The 26,039-nt window shown below is 43.7% G+C and overlaps 1 protein-coding gene across 15 annotated transcripts in view; it reads left to right on the top strand.

Annotated features, from left to right (window-relative positions):
- obscnb (obscurin, cytoskeletal calmodulin and titin-interacting RhoGEF b) overlaps nt 1-26,039 on the top strand; it is a 66,497-nt gene that overhangs the window by 30,167 nt on the left and 10,291 nt on the right. For 3 of the 15 annotated variants that reach the window (XM_019878854.1, XM_019878860.1, XM_019878847.1), the window contains 25 exons: nt 911-988; nt 1,123-1,389; nt 1,632-1,706; nt 2,484-2,558; nt 2,846-2,923; nt 8,694-8,960; nt 9,807-10,085; nt 10,201-10,458; nt 10,731-10,997; nt 11,711-11,983; nt 15,365-15,631; nt 15,807-16,355; nt 17,751-18,041; nt 18,548-19,861; nt 20,709-20,990; nt 22,149-22,230; nt 22,311-22,435; nt 22,503-22,700; nt 22,774-22,806; nt 23,464-23,562; nt 23,647-23,865; nt 24,536-24,569; nt 24,656-24,708; nt 24,799-24,897; nt 25,286-25,342. In XM_019878854.1, the coding sequence (XP_019734413.1) occupies nt 911-988; nt 1,123-1,389; nt 1,632-1,706; nt 2,484-2,558; nt 2,846-2,923; nt 8,694-8,960; nt 9,807-10,085; nt 10,201-10,458; nt 10,731-10,997; nt 11,711-11,983; nt 15,365-15,631; nt 15,807-16,355; nt 17,751-18,041; nt 18,548-19,861; nt 20,709-20,990; nt 22,149-22,230; nt 22,311-22,435; nt 22,503-22,700; nt 22,774-22,806; nt 23,464-23,562; nt 23,647-23,865; nt 24,536-24,569; nt 24,656-24,708; nt 24,799-24,897; nt 25,286-25,342 (5,619 nt within the window). Of the gene's footprint in view, nt 1-910; nt 989-1,122; nt 1,390-1,631; nt 1,707-2,483; nt 2,559-2,845; nt 2,924-6,527; nt 6,795-7,117; nt 7,388-8,693; nt 8,961-9,806; nt 10,086-10,200; nt 10,459-10,730; nt 10,998-11,710; nt 11,984-15,364; nt 15,632-15,806; nt 16,356-17,750; nt 18,042-18,547; nt 19,862-20,708; nt 20,991-22,148; nt 22,231-22,310; nt 22,436-22,502; nt 22,701-22,773; nt 22,807-23,463; nt 23,563-23,646; nt 23,866-24,535; nt 24,570-24,655; nt 24,709-24,798; nt 24,898-25,285; nt 25,343-26,039 lie in introns of all 15 variants that reach the window. The other 12 variants (XM_019878858.1, XM_019878856.1, XM_019878857.1 and 9 more) reach the window with 10 other exon arrangements.

Genomic DNA, 26,039 nt, shown 5'->3' with positions numbered 1-26,039 from the left:
GCAGGGTTTGATTGCGGCGAAAAGCCATGTAAGCACTTATACAATATCGTTCATGTCCAACTTTTAAGGTCCTTGTATTAGTACACTAATTGTCCTCAAAATTAGCACACGAGTACAATGACTCGGGCATATTAGAGAATGCAATTTTCTTATGAGTAACATTTTTTTTTCCACTGCTGCCTTCCGTGACAGATAATATTTTTATATTAATATTATTCTGCCCGGTGGTCCAGTGGTTACTGCGTCGACCTCACAGTGCCGAGGTGCAGGGTTTGATTGCGGCTCCTTCCTCTGTGGAGTTTGCATGTTCTCCCTGGGCCTGCGTGGGTTTTCTCCGGGTACTCCGGTTTCTTCCCACATTCCAAAAACATGCACGGCAGGCTGGTTGAACACTCAAAATTGTCCCTAGGTGTGAATGTGAACATGGATGGTTGTTCGTCTCTGTGTTCCCTGCAATTGGCTGGTAACCGGTTCAGAGTGTCCCCCTCCTACTGCTCGAAGACAGCTGGGATAGGCTCCAGCACCCCCCGCGACACTCATGAAGATAAAGCAGTTTGGAAAATGAATGAATGAATGAATGAATGAATGAATGAATGATTCTGCACACTGGTTGGACAAATTTGACTGACATACTAAAAGGACAACTCTTGCTTCCGTTTTTCTCCCTGCTCAGCAGCTCTGGCTGCAGAGATTTGGAAGGCTAAACTGACCAGCAAGATTTTAGGTTCCTAGTTAGGTAAAGTACTCCTAGTTCGCCCAAGTTGTTCCACTCGTGCACTGATCCTCTCATGAGAGTCATATTTGTCTATGTGGTGAGACACTGCATGGAAGGCTGAATGAATGGCAGGTTCTTGTGTGCTGTCAAGCAGTGGTTCAAACTGAGGTTCCAATACCATGTTTGATTTCATAGTGGTGACACTGGAAGAGACCAGCGAGATCTCTCAACGGCAACTCGTGGAACAAGAGACTCGCGAGCTTCGAGTTGAAGGTAGATGTTGAGAAAGGCTTTTGCTGAAATGACCAAAGCAAAAGTGTGATTATAGGCGTGAATGGTTGACGGGTGTAAGGATAAGCCCCAGTTCACCCGTGAATGGTCGATGGAAGTAATCGTTGTATTTTAAGCCCAACCAGTGACCTTCACAAAGAAACTGCAAAGTCTGGAGGCCGACGAGGGATCGACGGTTACTCTTCGATGTGAGACTTCGGAGCCTTTAGTCTCAGTGGAATGGAAGAAGGAAGCGCAGGTCCTGACGTCTGGAGATAAGTACCAGATAAAGCAGCAAGCGTCTGCGAATGAACTGCTTATCACCCAAGTGGTGCCTGAAGACAGTGGAGACTACAGCTGTGTGTGTGGAACGCAGACAACCACGACTTGTGTCAAGATCAAGGGTAGGGAGTTGAATCAACTGTATTTGATGGCCTCTGTTGTCACGCTTCTGTCGACTTGGAACTACTTTTTGAATCATTTAAATTTAGATACGCTTGTCTGTCTGTCTTGTGGGGCCCTCTGTGTGTTATGTGACATAGTCAGTGGTTTACTTGGTAGCACATTACATGAATAAGAGTGGCTGCGTGATTTGCTTGCTTGCTTGTTGTGTTACCAAATAGCTACGAATCTGATTTCCTCTCAGCCATGAAGCCACCAGCTTCCCTCCCTGCTGCTAAAGTGGAAACTAAAATACCGGAAGGTAAAGAAAAAGCGGAAGGTATTAATGTTCAGATGGCTTTCAGCTTTACCTGCCCTGTCCAGTCTGGAATTTAAAAAGTTGTACCTTTTGTTTGTTTGCTTGGTTTTGAATGATTGCCATTTCTTTGCATCTGCTATCTTTGGTAATCAGTTGTATGAATGAAATGCTATGTACAGGATATAAGCTTGAAATTACAATCATTTATTTCTGCAACTCTGAATGCTGAGAAATACTGTCAATGTTTGGTTGGCTATTTTTTTTTTCAGGAGGGTGTGGGGGGGGGGTGCTGTTTGTGTGCATCTGCTGTGGAAACTCTCAGTGGTGTGGTGAAATATGCGTAGGTCTCTTGTGATTGCCAATTGGATTGGCTGCATGCAGATTGTTGTCTATGTATCGATGCAACACTGTTCAAGAAGTCCAAATCATTTAATGTTTGGCAGAAAATACAGGAACCACTACAAGGTATTGTTGATATTTTTTTGTGGGCGGGGGGTGGGATTTGTCGTAATGAATCAGTGCAATGCATCGCTGTGATTTGCGGAAGTATCATTTTCATGGCTCGGCTTTGGTATTTGGTACAGAGTATCCGTGGGTTTCTCCATGCAAAGTTCTTCCTCTTGATTTTGTTTTTCTTGTGTCTTTTATGTCAAATGGCTATTTTTAAACGAAGCCCAAAAACTTGTTGCTTTTGCTATGGTGCTGGCAGCATGCACTTTGCTTGTTTTGTTTGACCGAAGTATTCCCCGCTTGTAGCTTTGCTCAGGTGATGGGCCTTATATCATATTTGCATTTCAGCCAAAGTGACTGAAGCTACATTGGTGGTTGCTAAAGATGAGCAGAAGAAGCAGGAGATACATGAAACAGTCGAAGGTAATGTTAGTCCATGTGCTCCTTGCGTATCAGTGTGGTCTGTGGAAGTGGCGGAGTGAGTTATGTTATGGACGTGTGGCATTTCATCACGTGAGTCGTGTTTTATTTGTGTTTTAAATAGTCAGCGCTCAACTTGTGTGCACACTGCATGGGGGGTGAATGAGTGGCGACTGGCCAGGTCCTTGTTGTCTTTGCCTCAACTGTTGTTGGCTGTGTGGCACAAAGCTAAAACAATTGTATTTTTTTAAGTTCAAAACGAGGTTCAAATCTCATGTTCAATTTCATAGTTGTGACACTGCACAAGACCAGAGAGATGTCTGAACAGCAGCTTGTGAAACAAGAGATGCAGGAGCGCAGAGATGAAGGTAAAATGGTCATGAAAGAGTTGACAACTCTTGATGCCGTGTATCCTCGGAGTGGCTTATGCTCTATACAGCTTTGTGGCATCATTTGCTTTCACTCAGCAGCACACCACAAATGGCCCTTTCCCACCCCGCTTGTGCAAGTGCTCGTGCCGGGCCAGTGCTTTTTCCATCACAGAAATTGGCTCTAGCTCTAGCTCTGGTGCTTGAAACTGATGCTTAACTCTTTCATTCCACAACACGTACTTGTACGTCTTTTTAAAATTAGGCCCCGCCTACCAAGGACGTACTTGTATGTCTAAGTCTTTTTTTTTTGCGTCAAACAGAGAAGAAGGGTCTGATGCAATCTGTGGATGAGAATAAGGCGTTTGCATTGTAAATCATGTAAAAAAGCGACCAGTAGGTGGCAGTGGTGCCTCACGTGCTTGAAATGCATGCTATTACAAAAAGCTCTTTTTCTCCGTTTTTTGCCCAGGAATCAACATTTTCATGAAATTTTGCCATTTTGTAATGCCGATTGCTGAAGAATGGAAAAACACAGAAACATTTTTTTTCTGCTGAAAGAAGAATGTCCAAACTTTATTTTGGTAGGCTCCATGTTTATATAGCATGAGAACCAAATATTCTGTGGGCCTGGTGGGGGGGTTATCTTGATGATCGCAGATGTAGAGGAATGATTCCCTGGGCACACAGATGTTTTGCACAAACTCTTGAACGGTGAACTCTGGCACCATTGTGTCCCACCAGAAGAGCCATTACAGATGTGCGCAGATGGCATGCGATCGCCGACTCGCAGCCAGATCTCGTGATCATCTCCAATGATTAAGAAAGATAAAAGTGTTTGCTGATTGCATGACCCTGACTGTTATATTCTACATACAAGTATAATCAATGCTATGCTAAATTGCCTATCAGATGCTTGCAGCATATTATTATTGTTATTATTATTATTATTGTTATCATTATTATTATTATTATTATTATTATTTTTATTATTATTTGTACTAATAGTGCAGGCACTCTTGGGTAAACGGTGTCGTAAGCAGTGACGTTTGGATGCTTTATGATGACGTAGCTTCTGCTTGGCTCTTTGCCAGTGGAAAACCAAACACGTTCTTCGTAAGAACTTGTTAAGCCCCAAATAAGAACAGCACTGGCCCTGGCCCCGGCCCCCAACAATTTTTGGGCGTGTAAAAGGGGTAAAAGAGCTACACCGCCCCTAGGGCAGCAATGACATTTGTAAAGCTGAAGGTCACCAAAGCATTGTCACAGAATCGAATCTGTCTTTGTCCTGCAAACTGGAAATTCCATGAATACATTCACTGCAGTTGAATGAGAAATGTTATAATCTGAGCAACAGAGTTGGCTTTTTTTTTTTTTTATGGAGACATTTTTCTTTCGCTTTTCAATGAAAATGTAATGAAGCTTGTCAAGTGGTTTTATGCACGCCTGACTCCCAAATGTTGAAAGTGTGACATTTCGATACGGAGGCATATCTCTTGGTTCAATCATGAGTTTTCTTGAGCAGAATACTGAAAACTAAGTTGTTCATGATTCTACACTACAGAAGCAGATGCCCATTTTTGTGGGTGTTAATGGCACGTTTTTTTTTTTTTGTGCCCCCATTGATTTACGTCGATGAATTTTCTTACTCTTCCCATTGTTGCACACGTTCTGCATTGCAATGGCTCTGCCGTTCTGGGATTCTTATCTTTTCTGGCTCTGGATTCAGGAAAGAAAGATGTACATCGATGTCTACATTATGCTTCAGCTCCAAGACTTTGTGAGTTTGAAGGATTGCCTGCGAGTTTCTTTTGCTCTTAGAAGGGATTGAGTCCCATTATTTGGTAGACTGGGAAAGGGCTGAGTGGAATTCGTTTCTCCTTATATGAATGTGAACAGAAATTTTGTGGCGTAAAACAACCAGCCACTCTGCGAGGTAAGTTTCAAATGTTTGTTGTTATATTTCTGAACTGGCACGAGTCTTCATATAGTGTTCAACTTGACAGTCATCACGCCACCCATTTTTATGATCCATTCCATTCGCCCCCAGTCCCTCCAGTCACATTGCTCCGAGAAGTGGAAAGCCAAGAATCCGCCGAAGGAGAATGTGTTACTCTGCTCTGTGAGCTTTCTAAGCCGGGACTTCCTGTTGAGTGGAAGAAAGGAACTCAACTCCTGAGTTGTGGCGAAAAGTACCAGATGACACAAAATGGATTCCGTTATGAACTGCACGTCTTGGATTTGAGACCTTGTGACACAGGAACATATTCATGCTCTTGGGAGGACGCAACAAGCACTGCCTCCCTTCAAGTCAATGGTAGGATGGCTTCAGCTCTGCCATTCAAGCCAAGCTGCGCATTTCCGTCATTTCAATTTCTCTCTGCGATTTTCCATCTTCTCCATCCCCATGCCCCATTCATCTTTTTTCGGTCATTGCGTTCTGTCCATCAGTTCGCCCAGTCACTTTTACAAAAGAGCTGGAAGACCAAAGAGCTGATGAGGGCCAAAGCGTGGCTCTGCAGTGTGAGCTCTCCAAAGCCGGCGTCCCTGTCGAGTGGAGGAAAGAAGAACTCGGTCTTTGTCCCTGTTCCAAGTATGACATTAGACAAAGCGAGCGCACCGCCACGCTTGTAATCCACGACGTAGACAAAGACGACATGGGCTGTTATACGTGCGACGCTGGTTTCCATCAAAGCACAGCATATGTGGCTGTGAAGGGTATGCTTGCCATTTCGGGTTTACTAGCTTGTCGAAAGCGGGGCACGCACGGAATGAAATGGCCCATGTGCTCTTACTATCCTCATAGCGACGGACTGATGAACGTTAGGATGACACAAAACACGCCACACACACTTAACAATCTGTCCACCAACACTAAATTGCCCCCCAACCCCCGCCCGCTCCAAAAACGTGCAATTAAACGTGACACACAGATGGAAATGTACTGAGTGACAATGCATGGAAATGTCTTGCCTCGGTCTTCTCCTTGGAGAAGTCATAAAATCTCATTAAGTGGAAGCTCAGGCAGGGTGACGAAACCTGTTTTAGGTCCCCACTGTTATTTGTGACTTAGCAGCGGCACCATGCAACGGAAGGGTGTTCTATCTGTCAATCCAGTAGCACAGTAGCAATTTTAGTGTGACGTTATCGCTTCAAAATGTGGTTTATTGAAAAATTGATCCATAGCAACCATGATTTTGATGAGCCACATATTTGTTCGAGGCACAAGGCTTAAAACTGAGGGGAAAAGTCACAGAGGATCGTCCAACGTTTACGGCAGCATTACCTTTATGTAGTCACTACATAAAGGTCATACATTGTAGTGTATTATGACACTTTCTTTTGTTCCCCCTTGGTGTTTCAATTCCACATGACTGTCTGAAAAATAATCAGAATGTTTAACATTTGAAATTGACGGCCTGACCTCGAACACAACTCAGACACAGATAATGGGTCGTTGCTGACTTGGTCAAAAGGACCTCTGATGCTATCTTGATGTGTGTACCCCGCTTCTGACTTGGGCTGGGTCTTTTTTTTTTTTGAGTTTTTCTTTTATTTTTTTTGCAGCGGTTGCCACAATTATAATCATATCTTTTGTTTCTAGCCCAGCCAGTATTTTTCAAAACCCAACTGCAGAACCTGGAGAGGCAGGCAGGGGAGACAGCTGTTCTCCGCTGTGAAACCACAAAGCCCGGAGCTCGTGTGATTTGGAGACACGGTGACAGGGTGCTGGTATCAAGCAGCAAATATCACTTGAAACAGACAGGGACGCTTGTAGAGCTCGTCATCTATAAATTGCGGGGAGCGGACTCGGGAGAAATCTCCTGTGATACGGGCAGCCACAAGACTTCAGCCACCCTCACTGTGCGGGGTAGGCTCTTTTTGGGTTTTCTTCTCGTGTGCACTTCTTTCATTGCACTTTCCACTCATTTCTCTTGAGCATGAATTCAAACAGCTTGTATCCACTGACTTTCTTCGACTGTCTTGATTACATTTGAAACTTTCAAATGTAATTTGCCCTCACGTGTGTGGAATCCACTCTTCTTCCTGCACCTCTCCCTAACGACACAAACACTTGATTTCGTGTGTTTGATCACTTGTCTCATACCATCACTGATATTAACACATCTTCCTCTTGACGTATTTGCCAAGCACTTGCTCAACCCAAACGACAAGTATTTGTCTCTTACACAGAAGTGGAGGTGTCCATAGTGAAATTCTTGGAGAGTTGCGTCGCACGCGAAGGCGAAGACGTCCACTTTGAGTGTCTGGTCTCACATGAGGATGCGCCGTCGGCTCAGTGGAGACTCAAAGATTTCCCACTACAGAATAATGATGTGAATGTTATTAAGATAGAAAGTTGTACACACAGCCTCACGCTTCGAGGCGTCACCACGGCGGACTCAGGCACAGTCACTTTCTCAGTGGGCAACCACACATCCACGGCCTCTCTGACTGTCACAGGTAAGGAAATATTGAGCTGCTCATAGCATATACACCCATACTTGAAATTTCAGATCCATGTCTTTTTCTTTTTTTTTAACCCTCCTTCATCCTCAATAGTGGTGGATACTCTTGGAAAATGTTGCTCCTAAGCTTCTCTTTATGTTTCCTTTTCTTTAAATGTGGACATGTACTTCCTTTGAAAAGCTCTCATTGGAAAGTACTAAGAGGCTCTGCTGATCAACCTATGGTTATATAATTTATTTCTTTCCAATGAAGAACGTTTTTCCTTTCAACCCTTTTTTGTTGACAACTGAGAGAGAGAGAGAGAGAGAGAGAGAGAGAGAGAGAGAGAGAGAGAGAGAGAGAGAGATTTTTTCTTTTCTCCCACTTTAAAGGTAACTAGTGCTTTTACCTCTGAGCTCTTATCTAATCTGTGATGTTGCTTTTAATGAAATATTAAACATTGTGTTAAAATAGGGTGATCATATTGTGTTTTTCTCCCCCCAAAAATCAGGGGTTTTTTTTTTGTTGGGTTTTTTTTTTTTTTGGAACTGTGTAATGCTACAACGGTAAATCAACACAGGACAAATACTAACCGGAATTAACCAAAACACTGACTAAAATATAAAAAATGTGTGACTATAGGGCGGCCCGGTGATCCAGTGGTGAGTGCGTCGACCTCACAGTGCAGAGGTCGTGGGTTCGATTCCGGCTCCGGCCTCCCTGTGTGGAGTTTGCATGTTCTCCCCGGGCCTGCGTGGGTTTTCTCCGGGTAGTCCGGTTTCCTCCCACATTCCCAAAAACATGCATTGCAGGCTGATTGTACACTCTAAATTGTCCCTGGGTGTGAGTGTGAGCGCGGATGGTTATTCGTCTCTTGTGTGCCCTGCAATTGGCTGTCCCCCGCCTACTGCCCGAAGACGGCTGGGATTGGCTCCCGCACCCCCCGCGACCCTTGTGAGGATAAAGCGGAACAGAAAATGGATGAATGGTGTGACTATAATAATTGACCTGCGAGACTGTCCAATGATGGTTACAGCTGCACAGAGCAGGGGGCCGGCCTTATAGGAAGGTGGGATTTCGGATGGAATTCAAATGGCACGCACCTTAGTTGTTCATCTAATACATCGATTTTTTTCCCCCCATTGAATTCCCATGCAGATTGAGTTGAAATGAACCCATTTTTATTCCCAAAACAGCGGCTGGATCAAGATATCTGGCACTCTTAGTAAAGACATCATTATTTATTATGATGGCTATATTTCCATCTGGAAAAAAAATCAACACGTGATTTATTCTAAATGGCAATGGTCTTTTCTGGCAGCCTCGCCTGTTTTATTCAAGAAGACCCTGGACAGCCAAGAGGGCACCGAGGGTGAAAAAGTCACTTTGTCTTGTGAGACATCCAGCCCCACCTGCAAGGTGACTTGGCGGAAGGGCTCAACTCTGCTCAGCCACGGGGAGAAATACAGCATAGACCAGAGCGCTGCCATTCACACTCTTGTCATTCACAAGCTGAGACCGGAGGATAGTGGGGAGTACAGCTGCGACACGGGTGACAAGAAAAGCGCTGCTACTGTCACTGTCAAAGGTAAATCAGACCATGTGGCACTTTGTATGAATTTATTTGTCGACTTAACCGGAAATTGTAACCAAAGCGAACATTGTCGTGAAGTCATAAATCTTCACCTTTGATATTCTTATGAAAAACAGTCATAAATATAAAACAATCGAATTAAAAGCGGTAAGTATAGCGTTAGCTTAGCTTACCTTCACCTGTCAAGCATCAACGTATCCTTATACTGTACTTCTGAGCAAAGTAGTTCATTGCTTGCCGTTTATAATGTCAAGACCCTCAAATGGCATTAAGCAAGTAAAACAATCAGATGAATAAAAGTTATGCAAGATGGCGCGTTGGTCCAGTGGCTAGCAGGTTGACGTCACAGTGCAGAGGTACCAGGTTCAAATGGATGGATGGAAAAATGGATGGATGGAAGTTATGCATAGTGGTAACTAACTTTCTTGTGCCCCGTATTCTTACGCTCATAACCGTGAGCATTCAAATCCTCAATGTCTGATGTCAGGACCATCATAGAGGAAACCAATGCCCCCTTGTACAGCAAATCCCAGCTATTCAACTTCCACTAACAGCTGAGGCTGAAGTGAGCTCCAACCAACATACAAATATCTCTAGGTTGCGATATATCACTTCAACCTCCTTTGCACCAGTTCCTACTTTACTATTCGCCAGGGTTTTGATGCCATTTTGTAGCATGTTAGAGCTTTACTGGCACAAAAAGAGCAGAAAAACTGCAAACGGATGAGTTTTTCAGTAAATAGCTAATGATGGGATCGACAGAAAAAAACAACAACCTTGTGAATTGCGTGGATCTCTATTTATTTCTTATTATGGTCCTGAACTCCCATTTATTCTCAGAACACGTGCGTATCCTGCGGGAACTGCACGACATTACCGTGCAAACGGGGCAGGACGCTATCTTCGAGGTGGAGTTGTCTCACGCCGGTGTGACCAGTGTGGAGTGGTGGCTGGCAGACAACCTCCTCCAGAACAATGACCTGAACCAGATGAGTAGCGAGGGCCGAGTGCATCGCTTGGCCCTGAAGATGGTGACCACTGACGAATCGGGAGATGTCGCCTTTGTTGTGGGTGAAGAAAAGAGCCTTGCTTGTTTGCTGGTGGAAGAGAAACCAAAAGGTAAAGGACAGAAGCGACCAGACTTGACAAATGGAAATCATAAGTGATGCTGAATGATCCGTATCGGACCGAAGTAAACGTCTGTTATTCGCGTGCACTTTCTGATTCCTTCCAGTGCTCATTGTCAAGAAGCCGCATAACACGGCAGCATCGGAGGGGGAAACCGTCACCCTGGCCTGCACCATCTCCAACCCCAAGGTGATCGTGACCTGGATGAGAAACAATGTGGTCATCAAAGCAGGTCTCAAGTACGATCTGAAGCAGAACGGAGCCTTCCAGCAGCTTTGCATTCACAATGTGGTGCCCGAAGACGCGGGGACGTACACCTGCGAGACCGTAGATGATCGGTGTGACGTCACCCTAACTGTGGAAGGTAAGCCCCTAACTAAAACAAGTGCATCTCTACTGTACATCAAACATAGTGGGTGATTTAAATGGAACTATAGTATGCCTTTTTTACATTCTCAAAACAGTTCACAAGTGTTTTGAGAGGATGCTTTTGTCTAATCTCCTCAAGGATTAAGAATGTCAAAGCACTTTATACTGTATATCCTTGTCTCGCTGAAAATGGCTTTAGTCAGGATTTCGTTACCATGACAAGCAGAGACGTCGCGCACCAATTCTCCTGTTTTAAATTCCCACCAGCTACCCCAGCGTTCTTTAAGAAGGAGCTGGAGAACCAGGATGCCATCGAGGGTGACGACGTTACCCTCCGCTGCGAACTATCCAAGCCAGGGGTCTGCGTGGAGTGGAGGAAAGGAGGTGCAGTTCTTGCGCCTGGTAAGAAATGTGAACTCTGGCAGGAAGGGTGCGTTCACGAGCTCCGTATATGGAACCTGGATCCGGAAGACAGTGGTTATTACACCTGTGACGCAGGAGATCAACTGACCACTGCGTCTGTGACAGTGCAAGGTAGCGTACTGAATTACTGTTTGACCAGTCTATCAGTTTATTTTTTTTTAATTGTTTAATTTGTTGAATTTTTCTGCCTGAGGTTGTTATTTCACAGGGGTTCCTTGTTTTATGATCTTACAAACGATAAAGGTTTTCTGGTTTCAAGTGACGCACAACGAACTAGTTTACGTGTTGCACGTAAGAACACTCAAAGAAAGGGGAGCGACAGTGTTGCAGTGAAGCATTCGGAGACTTCACAATTTGCATTTCCACCTTGGAGATTGATGTCACCTAAGTGCCACGTCACATTTTTACCACATGAAAAATAACAACGGTGCAAGGAAAGATTTGTGTTTTCAAGATGGAAATGCAGACACTATTTTGAGTGTCAGATAAAGAAGATATTTCGATATTTCGGTATGTTCCACACTGTGCTGTGGGAAAAGTGTTATCTACCTTAAAACCAGTCCCCACCCCCCCTACACAGATCGCAACTATGAACTTGTTTGCGCAGCGGCGCCATGTGGCACAAGAAGGTGTGCTCAGTTACTGCAGTACTTATTGTTTTGAGCTTTTTTAGCATACTGTACAGTAGGTTAGTGATAGACGATGGTGGCTTGCTTAAAAAAATTGGGTTATGTTGCCGCTGCCACAAACAGGAACCCCTGTAGTACTGTCGTGAAAAAAATTGAGCCTGAGGTTGTTCCTTTATTTGTATTTTCACTCAACAGTGAAAGAGATCTACATTTTGTGCGGTCTTAAGCCCGTGGATGTGTTTGTTGGGGAATGGGCAACATTCTCTTGTCAGCTGTCCGGCCAGGCGCCCGGCAAAGTGCAGTGGTGGTTGGACGGCACTTTGCTGAAGAGCGGCCCCGAGACTGAGATAGGGCTGAGTGAGGGCCACATCCACACACTCACCTTTAAGAACCTGGCCACAGATGACTCGGGCACTGTCATGTTCAAAGCTGGCAGTTTAACCTCAGCAGCCAAGCTCCTTGTCAAAGGTATCGCTGAAATGAACATGAACATGACCAAAGCCTTTTACGTCCTGCAAAAAGTCAAGCAATGTACTTGTGTAGCGATGAATTCATTTTCAAGATAACGACTATCCCGATTCTATATAAAATACAGTGGAAACTCCAGAGTCGAACAACCCCAAAATGGTGCAATTTAGAATGAAAGTAAAATTTTCTGGAAAAACATGCCTCAAGAATCACAAGTTCAAAGTGTCATCCTGTATTGATCACTCGCATAAGGATTTGCCATCATGAATAGTGAATGTTTCACATTTACAATTGTTTTTTGGAGCAGCTTTGGGAGGTAAAATCACTCTAAACACACCCCGCTTAACATGCAAATTTTTTCGACAAGTGAGTTTTGATTTTCTTTAAAGGGCTTTTGTGGGTTTTTTTGAGATGTCACAGGAGCGGGCCACGGATGAAAAAGGAGGAAAACTGAGGAAAAGATAAGATAAGATAAGATAACCTTTATTTGTCCCACAATTGTCCCCAAAAGCATGATTCTAAAAACAGAGCTCGAAAGGGAATTTACTGTGACCTCAGAAAGCTTCAGGCTATAATATGAGCAATAGAATTAATTTAACCTTATCATGCACAAATAATAACCCTATATCAGGATTTTTTTTTTCTCAAGTGTTTCTATTAGTCTTTAGGCATGACAAAAAAATTATGGCAGTGGATGGCAACACACAAGGTCGCCAGCTAAGGGCTCATTGTAGTTAGTGGTTAATGCACAACTACAACATAAGATGAATTAATATAAGAGAAAATGACATGTGAATAGCTGGCCACTCTAGTAACCGCTGTCCCTGAAAGGGTTCGTCTCAATTACAGTACATGAACACATTTTAGTTTAATCAAGCTACGGTAACGAAAACCTAAATCACATGTCCAAAATGTATATAAGCACACAATACCTAAAAGAATGTTAGGTGACAGCATATGCAAATATGTTTATGTTGCTGTTCCATTACACATTTGTCAGAGGTCTCTAAAGCATGAGTAGTTTTACTTTTCTTTGTTTTTGTTGTATTTCACAGTAGTTCTGAGTTTGGGGGGATTGGGGTGGGGGGGTTCAAATCCAGGTTCAGGCCCTCCAGTGTGGTGTTGGTCTGTTCTCCCTGTTCTTGAATGGGCTCCTCCCACATTCCAAAAACATGCACGTTGGGTTCAGTGTAGATTCCGTAATTTGCTGGCGTCCAGTGCGGGGTGTACCCCACCTCTAGCCCAAAGTCAGGTGACAAAGGCCGTAGCTCACCCGAGACCCTTATAAAGATGATCGGTTTAGAAGATGGATGGATGGATGGATGGATGGATGGATGGATGGATGGATGGATGGATGGATGGATGGACGGACAGTCATATTTAACCACGCTGTACAAAGTTCTTTGAAACTGAAACCAGTCAACCCGAGTTACTGATATAATTGGACATTTGCCTGACTTCAGTGAAGGCAACGGAAGTCCAGCTTCCATTCAGCGTCGGTGTGAATCCGAGAGTGAAGAGTCGTCCGTCTCTGTGTGTGCCCTGCGACTGACTGGTGACACGACAAGCACGACTGAAAATGGATGGATGGGTGAAATGAATTCACATTGCATGACAACAACTCAAAGGTCAACAAGTGTCACGGAAAGGATGATGTTTGACTTGGAGATTCCACTGTCAATGTGAAAATCATGTCCAACGTGGTTTTCTGCAGAGGCTTGTAAAATTCTCGATGAGCTAATCTAGGCTTCACATTGATGTTGAGTGTGCTTGAGCATGCGTGAGCTTGTTTCTTTCTTTCTTTTTTTTTTTTTTTTTTTTGTATGTCATGCATCTGGGTGTGGCACAACAGCAAATTTCCAAACTCCTTCCACTTATTAGGCCTTTGGTTTTGGATTTTTTTTTCCTCTGAATATTGCAAAGGCCACATGGCCTGTTTTGATCAAACCGTAGACCCCCTCTCTTCTCTCTCTCTCTCTCTCTCTCTCTCTCTCTTTCTCTCTCTCTCTCTCTCTCTCTCTCTCTCGATCCATCCATCTTTGCGAAGTGAAAAGTTCCAAAATAAAACTCGAATTTCTCAACAATACATGAGAGGGAGCTGAGTCACCACAAAACATTGTCGGTCTCCCGTAACTAATCTTTACTGGTAAGTACACTGTCTATCTGACGGTTCACTCAGTTGCAGTACAAGTATTAATGCACGTGTTTGAGTCTAGAATGTGGTTAAAGAGCGTCGGAAGTAATGTAACTAAATTAGATTTAAGAATTATGCATAGCTGCGCGATATTCGCAAATTTTCACTTTTCGAAAGAGTCGGCAGAACATACCCTTGTGAAAGATGGGCGTCTACTGTATTAAGGACTTTGTCATCCAAAAAAATAATAATTTGGGAAGTTACCCCAAACAGTGCAGTGCTGCTCCACCCATCCATTCTGGCCTGTTGCTTTCTACTACTGACTTTGACTTCTTTTACACCATTTGACCAAATGAATCTGCGCTTAACCTGCAAGCACGCCACTGTCTAACATTTGGTTATCCATCCTTTTGAGTTTAAAATGGCCTCCTTTGTCAACTGCAATTTAAACCATAATCTGGGTATATTTTGGGCTTTTTGACCTCCGATGTTTGTCAGGTCAATTCGTAAACCAGGGGTCACCAACGAGGTGCCGGTCGGAATGTTGTAGAAGTGATCACTTGAAAATCCAGATTCATACAGTGTAAAAATCACAAAGTGTATTTTTGGGGGCTAAAACAGTCATTTAAACAGTAACTTTAAAATATCCATTATTGACATTCGTAGCAGTAATGTTAGTTCGCACAACAAAGCAAGCAAATTGTTGGCTCCAAAACAATTTGCTGTGTCGTTTTTAGTAATATCTTTTAGTTAGGCGATAATACAAGGAAGAATTAGTTCTATGAAGTCATATTTCTTTGTTGTGTAATGCGGAAAAGGCAATTTTCACAAGAAAAAAACCCCGAAAGCATTTTGTTGAATTACCCAACATAAATTTCGGTTGAAGTTGTTTCCCTTGAAATTTAGATTTCACGCCAATTATTGTGTTGCATTTTCATATCTATGTTTCCTTTTCATTGTGAGAAATCATGATACCATGAGCAATAACTTCACATATGTCAATATTATTCCGATAACAAATAACTGCTAACTGGTGTTAATCAAACTGGTAGCCCATCGCATGTATCAGTAGCCAAAAAGTAGCTCTCAGTTGCAAAAAGGTTGGTGATCCCTGCCTTCAACTATATTAACATCACTCACTCCAAAAGGTTCCGGAGGTTTTAAAGCCCTCGTTTGGCATGCGCTGTACAAATATGATCAGTCTTAAAGCACCGCCCTGACCCTGTGACACCTGACCTCAACCTCAGATCCCACAGTTGAAGTGGTGAACGACATGGAGGACCTTAGGGTGGTCGAGAACCAACCGGCCGAGTTCATCTGCCAGTTCTCGAGGCCGGTGAAGGCCGAGTGGAAGCGAGACGGGCAGCCGTTGCAGCCTGATGGCCGCAGGGTGGTAGTGGAGCAGGACTGGACTGTGTCTCGCTTGTACATTAGCCGCGTGTGTGCCGGAGACAGGGGCACATACTCCTGTGAGGCAGAGGGGACCCGTGTGGTTGCTTCGCTTCATGTGGAAGGTGAGCTCTCCTCCACATGGAAAGAGCAATGACCTTCAGGGCCTCACCTACTGGTGAATTTTGTGACGCTATCAACTAATCTGCTGCTTTATTATTATTATTATTTTTTTTTTACATCACAAAGTGCAAAGAATGTATCGTTTCTATCCCATCTCTTTTTTTTCATCCCCAATAGCCAAACCCATCAACATAGTCCAAGGCCTGGAGAACGTGGAAACCTTTGACGGAGGAGAAGCTTTGTTTGAGTGTGCCTTGTCTCGTCCGGAGAACAAAGACTGCCTGTGGCTCCTGGATGACAAACCGGTGAAGGAATCACCCAATGCTGAGATTGTGTCCTTTGAGAGCGGCCGTCGTCACCTGCTCCTCCTCAAAGAGCTGCGCGTTAGTGACAGCTGCACAGTCACCTTCAGGGCGGGCACGACGTCCACGTCTGCCCACCTTGCTGTCAAGGGCTGGCAGCTGGGCGTGGCAAAGCATCTGGAGGACGTGGTGGCCGCCGTTGGTGAGAGGGTGGAATTTGGTGTGGAGCTGACTGAGCCCGTGCTCGCGTCGGAAATCGTTTGGTATGCCAACGGAGTGGAGCTCAAGCCCGGCCAACTGTGGATCACCAGGAACGACGGATGCCGCTATCGCCTCATCCTGAGGCAGGCACCACTCATGGCTCAACAGGAAATAACCTTTGCAGCACGCGACGCTCTCTCTATGGCCAAGCTCTCCATTATCGGTGAGTCTTGCAGTTCATTAGTCGATCGGATTTTCACCGTGGTTGAATTACAACAATAGTAGTGTTAGAACGAATTAGAAAAAAATGGCTGAATTGTAAGATCGAGGTGAATTTGTGGACATTTCTCTATTCATTCGCAAAATTTCTCAAGAACAATGTGGAATTCTTTTTTTTTTTTTTAAATTGGAATTTTGGAAGTCTTGACGATTATGAAGTCAGAATGATTTGAATCATTTGAAAAATGATAAATTAGAGCTGGGGTGCCCAAACGTTTTTGACCGAAGATCTACTTTTCGATCAACCAACCTCACGCGATCGACCCGTTACCGCACGCGCACACGTACACACGCACTCCATGGTGAGCAATAGCCTGACGCTGAGGCATGCGACGCACTTTGGCAGCCTGTTAACAATCGTAGCTCACGCGTACCGTTTTAAAATGCTTCTCTCAGCCCTCCAAATTCCCATTCTTTGCCCGTCCCCTCGGCGAATTGTACAAAACAAACTCTGAATGACAATAGTGATTACGATAAAAGATAGAGCGCAACAACTCTGATCACAAGCTGCAACTGTAAACTGCTAAGCGCTAACAACTTCCGGTGACGCAGTCACACGTCACCGTAGGTTAAAGATTATCTTCTTTATTTTATTTTTAAAATACTTTCTGTGAAAGTGAGACTGACAGAATGATGAGGGTGCAGTGTGCATTAACACAAAAAATATATTACTAACATGCACAGAGACACAAATGTTTTTTTTTTCTCCCCTCTACACCTCTCGGATCGACTTGGGACCAATCCTTGATCTACTGGTCGATCGCAATTGACGTAATGGGCACCCCTGAATTAGAGGTTTAGTCATCAATTTTTTTTCATTGCTTTGGTAATGTTTGTATGGAAATTGTTTCCAAAAGTTGTAATAATTAGAATGCTGAACATTTAAAGGATGAATGATTTCAATCTGCCATAAATGTCATCCTTCCTTTTGGGTATTTGCTAAATGATTCTTTAAAAATTTACGGTGAATCCTTGACATTTCTCCATTCATTTGAATGGTTTTGTGTCTCGTGGAAAATGTGGAAATTATGGGACTGTTAAAAAAATGTAGCACATGTGAAAAAGTTATCAGGATGTCCTTAGTGAGCTGACAGCAATACAGGTTATTTTGATTTCACACAATAATGGGTCAACCAATTCAGGGTGTCTTCCGCCAGCTGCCCAAAGACAGCTGGGATAGGCTGCAGCACGCCCCGCGACCCTTGTGAGCATAAGCGCATCAGAAAATGATTGGATGGATGGACAATAATGGGTTTCAGAATCAGACTTTGCCTTTTGTGTCACCCTTTATGAGTAAGAATCTACTTCAAAGTCCTTCCTGCTGCTTTCTTCGTCGCAGCTGTACCAGACCCACCGGAGGACCCCGAAGTCCTCAGCAAGACCAAAGAATCGGTCACCCTTTCCTGGTTCACTCCCCTACATGACGGAGGAAGTCCCATTCTGGGCTACAAGGTGGAGATGAGGCTGGCAGAAAGCGCTCTGTGGCTTCCGTGCCACTCCACTCCCGTGAGCAACACCGAGTTTGTGGTGGGAAATCTCATCCAGGGCACCGGCTACAGGTTTCGAGTGGCAGCCATCAACAGAGCCGGTACAGGGGAGTCTGTTGAGCTTCCTCAGACTGTGCAGCTTGGTGAGTGGACCATTCAATATTAAAGTCAGCCGCACACCAAGCGACTCATCTGAACTAGACAGAACTGGACGATTGTGGCAATCAAATTACAATCCGCAAATGACTCGTCACAATCAGTACTACTGGACATTGTAACGATATTAGCAGTCGGACATATTTATCGTACAATTAGATTTCAAATTGGACCTCACGGGGCCAGCATGGTGTGCACACGTTATTACAGTCAGCCATCAGCAACTCTGATGACTATGTTGTATTGGACTTCTGTCATGTTATTTGATAAATATTGATTCTGAATTGTTCCGGTTGATATACATAGCACAGCTGTGTGCTCTATTGCATTTTTGTGTCTATTAATAATTCAATTTTTGCAACATAATAGTTGTGGTAATAAGAGTTGGATTAATTTCGGTAAGTCTCAAGTACCAAATGCATGGCTCGCCACTTCTTGAGGTTGCATTGTTTGCGCCGCCAAAATTCTGATTCATAACGCTGTGTGCCAATAGAAACGGAGGTCAAAGAAATTGAGTCGGAGCAACTAGGACAGCCCAGTCTTCCTCCGGAGGCTGCTGAAGAAGGAGACCTCCATGATCTGTGGGAGGCCTCGGCCAAGAAAAGGCGCATGAGTCGCGAACCTACTCTGGACTCCATCACTGAACACCCAGAGGACGATGGGAAAGGCGGCCCAAAGAAAACGGAGCAGAAGGAGAGCAGCGATTCAGAGAAGGAATCAATATCAAAAGAGAGCGAGCAGACCAAGAAACAGACCGAGTCTGAATTGCACACCAGCTCTGAGGAGTCCCATTCTGATGGGTCTTCGCTTGTGTCCTACCTTAAGAAGAACAGTCAGCTTCAGTCTTCATCCACGGTTGAGACCTCCGATGACCGGACACTAGCCACCGAGCGCTTCTTTAAACACTTTCAGATGACCGACCAGAAAACGACGACAGTTCAGCGGACCGAAACAAAGCAGGCATCAACACCGGAAACTGAGATCCTGGAGATCAGCAAGGAAGACGAACCTGAGCTCAGGGAAGCTGCCATCAAGATCCAAGCTGCCTTCAAGGGCTACAAGGCGCGCAAGGACATGCGGCCGGTTTTCAAGGAGGTTTTCAAAGACCAGACCAAAGAGCCGAATGGCACCATACATCTGGAGTGTGTGGCAGAAGGTAAACCCGATAAGGTGCGTTGGCTGAAGGACGGAGAGCCGCTGTCGGACGGCAAACACCACCACATCGACATCTACAACGACGGCACTTGTTCCTTGGTCATTACTGCCATCACCACCAAAGACACGGGCGTGTACACGTGCGAGGTCAACAATAAGTTTGGCGTCATCTCTCACAGTGCAAAGGTTACGGTGGGAACCGTGAGAGAATCATGCGGCCGGCGGCCGCTGACAGTTGGCTACAGCGCCGACAGTGAGCCAGACAGCTCGTCGGGCAGCGAGATGGACGAGTCGCTGAGGCAGGCGAGCAGACGCCTCCGCCGGTTGCTACGTACGCGCCTCCCGCCGGATGTGGAGGAGGAACCTTTCATCAGCGCAGATGAAGGAGAACTCTGCCCTCCGGATCCTCACTCTTACCGTGAGGATGACAGGTACATTTACATCCGCTTCGACACGTGGTCAGAGGCGGAGGTGGCGTCCAAGAGGTTCCACGAGATGTTTACCATCCACGGAGTCCCAGTGGAAACCAGCATCCTGGACGCCGGACATCTCAAAGTGGAGCTGCGGATTAGGAAGATGGAGTTCACACAGGATGGCACAGAAACACCCACTCAAGAAAAACAACCTCCTGTGTTATTGTCTGGAGCTGCTGGTAAGATCAAGAGTATCGCTGCTATTCGTTCTTATTGTTCTATGTTGTTGAGTGTCTACAAAAATACAGTTCACTGTAAAGCCAGTAGCTTTCAGTCACATTCACGCAAGAGCAGGTTTTGGTCCATTTTTGCTCCCACGGGCCACTTTTAATTTGTAAAACCAACAAAAGGGGGCCTGGTCATTTGGAGATGAAGTTAAAAAAAAAGTTAAATCACTGTAATTGTGTTATTCTATATTCATATTTTTTTCATTTATAATTACGGTCATACCTCGTTTTCGACCATAATCCGTTCCAGAAGGCTGTTTGAAAAGCGATTTGTTCGATAACCAAAACCACGCTCTTTTTAAGAAAAAAAAAATCTTTATTGAACACGTCTGCTCACAATGGAACGCTACACGAGGAAGCGTCACTTCCTCGTGTAAGGAAGGCGAGAGGAGTTAAGTGGCACATTCAAGTGTGCTCAGTTTGGTCGAGAACCGATTTTCGGTCGTAATCCGAAGAATAAAAAACTCGAAATTTTTGGTCGAAAACCGATTTGGTCGAGAACAGAGACGTTCGAAAACCGAGGTTTGACTGTAATTAGATGATAATGACGATAATGGATGAATGGATGCCATCTTTAAAAAAAATATGAGATGAGATAATGACACACTTGTGGGAAAAAAAATCCTGTCTTTCAAATGCATGTCAAAGGTCATTGTTTTTAAAAAGATGATCAACGCCATCTGAGAGGAGACAGAGAGTAAGAGGAAGTAGAGGGACGCCAACATTCACTCATTCATTTCACAGGTTTGCCTTGGTGGAGGTCTTTGCTTTCAATACTTTTGTTTTCCTCCTCCCCCAGCCGCTCCCGTCTTCTTGACAGAGTTACAAAATCAGGACGTGCCCGAAGGCTATCCGGTCAGCTTCGACTGCGTGGTGATCGGCAAGCCTTCGCCCGCCGTGCGCTGGTACAAAGATGGCAAAGTGCTGGAGGAGAATGACCACTACATGATCAACGAGGACCAGGAAGGCTGCCATCAGCTCATCATCACTGCCGTGCTGCCGTCCGACATGGGAGTCTACCGTTGCACGGCGGAAAACAGCAGCGGCATTGCGGCCACCAGGGCCGAACTCAGGGTTGACAGTGAGTTTAATCTCGTGATTCACTCACACAAGGGTTTATTTTGCAACCAAAGGGAGCCAAAGGCTATGGCTGTAATTTTATATTGATGGCCTAGAAGTGATTTTCATACAAATATTTACTGTAATTATAACTTTACTACTGTATCAGCATAGAACGAGATGCCGTCCTAATCAGAGGAAACCCTGCATCCAATTTCAAGGTCAAAAAGTGGTTTTCAACAAAGCTCATTGAGTCATACGTCAAATTCTAGGCCTTGATGAGGGCTTTTTTTGGTATTATCTTCTCAATACGTCCTGCTAACATTATACAATAGCATAGCATTATTAGGTTTTGTTTAAAAACAAAAAAAAACCCCAAATGTTCACCACTTATGAAAGGAGACCAATTATGCATTATTTTCACAATCAAAATGTTTGTCAAAATACTGTATGGATCAGGAATTGTATAGTTTGCCTTGCTAATATTAGCCTCTTTCGTGAGGGCATCCCCATTCCTTGTAAGTGAATCATCCCCCCATTCTACCCCTTGTTACCGTGACAACTAGGAACACTTAGTGCTCCGAAACTAAAAAAGTGAATGCGAAGTGAAAAGCACACATAAAACACTACATGACAACATGGATTATATTTTCCCTCGTGGTGGCAGCACTTCATCGCCAAGATGCTGAATTCCAATCTGTACACTTTTGTGCAGACAGTGTTTGTGAAGCATGCAGTGGACACATTGGCAAACACAAAATCAAGCAATCGCGTATGTTCTGCTTAACGGAAGCTAACTCTGTGAGCTAGCACTAATCTGTGCATCCTCCGAAACACAGCACGGTGGCTTGTGGTGTTCCAGATAGTGTCCGGTTGTTATGAGAAAGTGGCTCTTGATGTTTGGCAAGCCTTGCTGTCAAGTCATGGGTGGACTACCTCGTTCATAGACACATGTTCACAAATAGGCTGACAAAAGATTGACTTAGTGCTTTAATTTCAGACACAATGAGTGGGGAGGCATGCAAGAATCAAAAAGGACAATTTTCTATAGTATGTCCCTTTTTAAGTTCCATAGGTCGTGAAAGACTTGGGGCTAACAAGTCTATCTTGGAAAAATCACCATGGTTAAATCACCATTCGGTACTCAGATGTCTTATTAACTCATCACCTTCTCCGTTAGTGTCCTGCAGCTCAGATTATGACACTGCTGCTGATGCCACTGAAACCTCGTCTTACATCAGTGCCAAAGGCTACTTGTCCAGGTGGATTCATTGTACAAACATAACGTTTTCTGATAGTGTACATCTGATACATTGATCAGGAACTGATGTCATTCTTCTAGCAGGGAGACCGAGACCTTTGAGTCCGTGACGGAAGATGATCAGTTGCCTCAAGTTGTGGAGGAACTTCATGATGTTCACGTGAGCCCAGGTTCACCAATGGCGAAGATGCAACTCAGGGTCAAAGGTACACAGAGAAAATTGGCCATGGAATTGGCTGTGTTTGTAAAGGTCATCTGGTGGTTTGTTTCCAGGTTTCCCCAAACCGAGAGTGTATTGGTTCAAAGACGGCCATCCCCTGCACGGTTCCGAAAAGATTTTGGTGTTAGCGCAGCAAGACCTTCACAGTCTCGAGATCCTGGAGGTGAAGAAAGAGGATATGGCGGAATACTCGGCCTACATCAGTAACGCGGCTGGTTCTGCATACTCTTCTGCCCGGCTCATTGTTCTAAGTATGTACGCCAGATTCTAAAAAATATGACGTGAGATGGCATGCGGATCTTAAGAACCACTGTTTTATTTCAGATCCAGGGGAGATTATACCTCAAGATGCGAAAGGTAATTAGATCTTCTTTCATAAGCACTTAACATTGAAAATGGAACTTACACTATCAAGGCATCCAAATACATATATAGTAATCCCTCGATGATCACGGTTAATGGGGACCAAAACCACCCACAATAAACGAAAATCCGCGAAGCAGCGACCCCCCCGTATAGGTACATGTACATGTGTATGAGTATAAAAAATATTTATAAGGCCAAATTTAATGGTATACATGCATGTATAAGTAAATTTTGTAGTAATTAACATTACTTAATGACATATATAATAGATTTAAACATGTATAATTAGGTTCGTGTATGAATAACAAAATACAGTAAACATATACATGTAGTACTGCATATGTTGCTCTATGTGACTCGCTGTTGTTTTGCTGACTTTCGCTGCTTCTGGCGGACCATTTGCGGACTTTTTGTGGACTTAAAATTTGTTTTAATTATTTATTTATCTATTTATCTATTTATTTATTTATTTTATGAATATGTTTGAAAAAATCCGCGATCCACTGAAGCCGCGATAAACGAACCGCGAAATAGCGAGGGATCACTGCACCACGTTTCCTCATGTTATGTGTGTGTTTTTTTTAACCATATACCATATACTTGAATGTGACTGAGCGCTACTTTTTTCCAATCACCTGTATTTCGTAGACTCCCGGGAGTCTCTGGTGCCTCCGCGTTTCCTTGAAAAATTCTGCAACAGGAAAGTGAAACAAGGAACCAGCATCACATTATCCGTCAAAGTCGAAGGTTTGCACGCCACATGCTTGAAAAGGATTCTTTTTTTTTCCCCACGTTCCTGCACTTAAACACACTCTGTACATACGGCTTTAGGATCTCCCACTCCAGTGGTCTCGTGGCTAAAGGAGGAGTCGGTGGAGGAGGTGCTGTGGATCAAGCCTGATACCAAAGGATACAAAGTAGCAAGCTCCGGCCGCCAACACAGTCTCATCTTAATGGATGTTGGAACCGAGTACACCGGCGCCTACACCTGCATTGCCACCAATAAGGCGGGACAGTCCATTTGTACTGCCCACCTTGAGGTGGATGACAGTAAGAAAAAAAAATACATCTCCTTTCTTTAACATTGACCCACTGAGCATTTACATACATGAACAAATTGTTTTACCCCTCTTGACATACAGTTGTTAGTGGAACTTCCAAAGATGAACACCCCTAAAGCGATACCTTAATTTAGGGTTCAACCAACATTGTTCTGCAAGAATGCCTGTGATGTCAACCAAAATTGGGGGCGATAGGAAATAAACTTTCAAACTCTGGTCAAAAAATTTTCTTTGCGCTAATATGTTCCTTGTGCCCCGACTGGTCAAAACAAGTTATTCTAATTAATATGGTGTTGATGAAATAAGAACTAAGCAGATTCATCCACCCATTTTCATCCCATCTCAGGGGCCTGCCATTTTGACACTATACTGCCTCCTGCTGTCAGCTGAAATTGACGTCAAAGTGCCTTCGGGCTCGCATTGCGAACGTCACAGCTCACCTGTTTACTTTGTTTGGTCATGTGACGTTCACAATGGGAACATACTAATTCACTTTGCATTATTTACGATGGGGAAAAAATGTCTTGAAACTGGAATAACTTGAACCAACCAAAATGATTGTTTGCTTTGGAAGTTCCGGTGTATTACCACTGGGTGATCAGTTCACCCCCACCTTTGTGTTTATTATAATCATAATTTGTTCTCATCGTTTTTCTCAGCTCCACCACAAAAGAAAGAGACCAAGGCTTCAGAGTATGTTTTTTAAATTATTATTATTTTTAAATTCGTTAGCTAGAAGATAACAAATGCAAATGTGATGTATCATTTTTATACATCAGTGTTCTCGGGATTACTGTCAGTCCACCAGAAGAAGCTGCAAAGAGGGGAAAGGGCAAGTATAACTTTGAAACACCATTTGATAATTTAATAATATTAGTGCATTGTAAATTCAAACTAATACTGTTTTGCAATTTGTTTCAAGAGAGTAAAATGTCCTACTTTGGAGAAGTTGGTTCCGAAGAATTCCTCATGAAACTCACCTCCCAGATCACTGAAATGGTATCGGCCAAGATTACGCAAGGTGCGTTTGTACTGTGTGTCATGGACCATCCTGTATAGTCGCTGCAGTGTATTGAAGAAATACCGAGCCAAATAATATCACATTTGATGGATTTTGATTTCACTGCCATTGTCATCATCTACACGCTGTGCAGCTATTTCACTATTCCACTTTCTTGCCTGCGTCTTCTTCAGCTTGTTGGCCGTATGCTTTGATTGTCGACCCACACTCGCATAACAGTACAAGAGTTGTCTCGTGTTTTTCCGCACGTATGGCTTGTGTTATGTGTTTTACAACGTCCAAGCCCATCTTGCTTCGTTCAAGCAACACTTCTTCACCAGTTAACTACGCCATCACTTGACTAACAGCACCCACCCAATGTTCATCCAATCATGAATTTGTTATTCAGACAGCACACAGAATCAGGAAGTGCTCCAGTGGATGAAATCCTGGCCCAAAACGACCAGTATGTATTACGAACGCATCCATTGTCACATAGCGTAAATCAAGACTTTTGTTCATGATGATGATGACGCACAGATGAATTATTTATATATTTCGAATGAAATCTAAGATGCGACAACAGCAGTTGCTGCAACCACAATTGTTTTCTCTGTTGTATTACGAATGGCTATTGACTACTAATCTGTCTGTCTGTTCGTCTGTCTATCCATCCATCTTCTATAATGATCTATACATGGTGGCGTATCTGTTTAATAATCAAGACTTTTGTTCATGATGATGATGACGCACAGATGAATTATTTATTTATTTCAAATGAAATCTAAGATGCGACAACAGCATTTGCTGCAACCACAATAGTTTTTCTCTGTTGTATTATGAATGGCTATTGACTACTAATCTGTCTGTCTGTTCGTCTATCTATCCATCCATCTTCTATAATGATCTATACATGGTGGCGTATCTGTTTAATACACGTTTATTTTAGTGTATCAAATGACACATTTTGACGACTATCTTCTTTGTTCATTGATAACACTGGTTAAGATGCGACAACAGCATTTGCTGCAACCACAATAGTTTTTCTCTGTTGTATTATGAATGGCTATTGACTACTAATCTGTCTGTCTGTTCGTCTATCTATCCATCCATCTTCTATAATGATCTATACATGGTGATGTATCTGTTTAAATGACACGTTT

The sequence above is a fragment of the Hippocampus comes genome, unplaced genomic scaffold (assembly GCF_001891065.2).
Source record: "Hippocampus comes isolate QL1 unplaced genomic scaffold, H_comes_QL1_v1.1 scaffold85, whole genome shotgun sequence".
Taxonomy (NCBI): Eukaryota; Metazoa; Chordata; class Actinopteri; order Syngnathiformes; family Syngnathidae; genus Hippocampus; species Hippocampus comes.
This window is presented reverse-complemented; position numbering and strand designations above follow the sequence as displayed.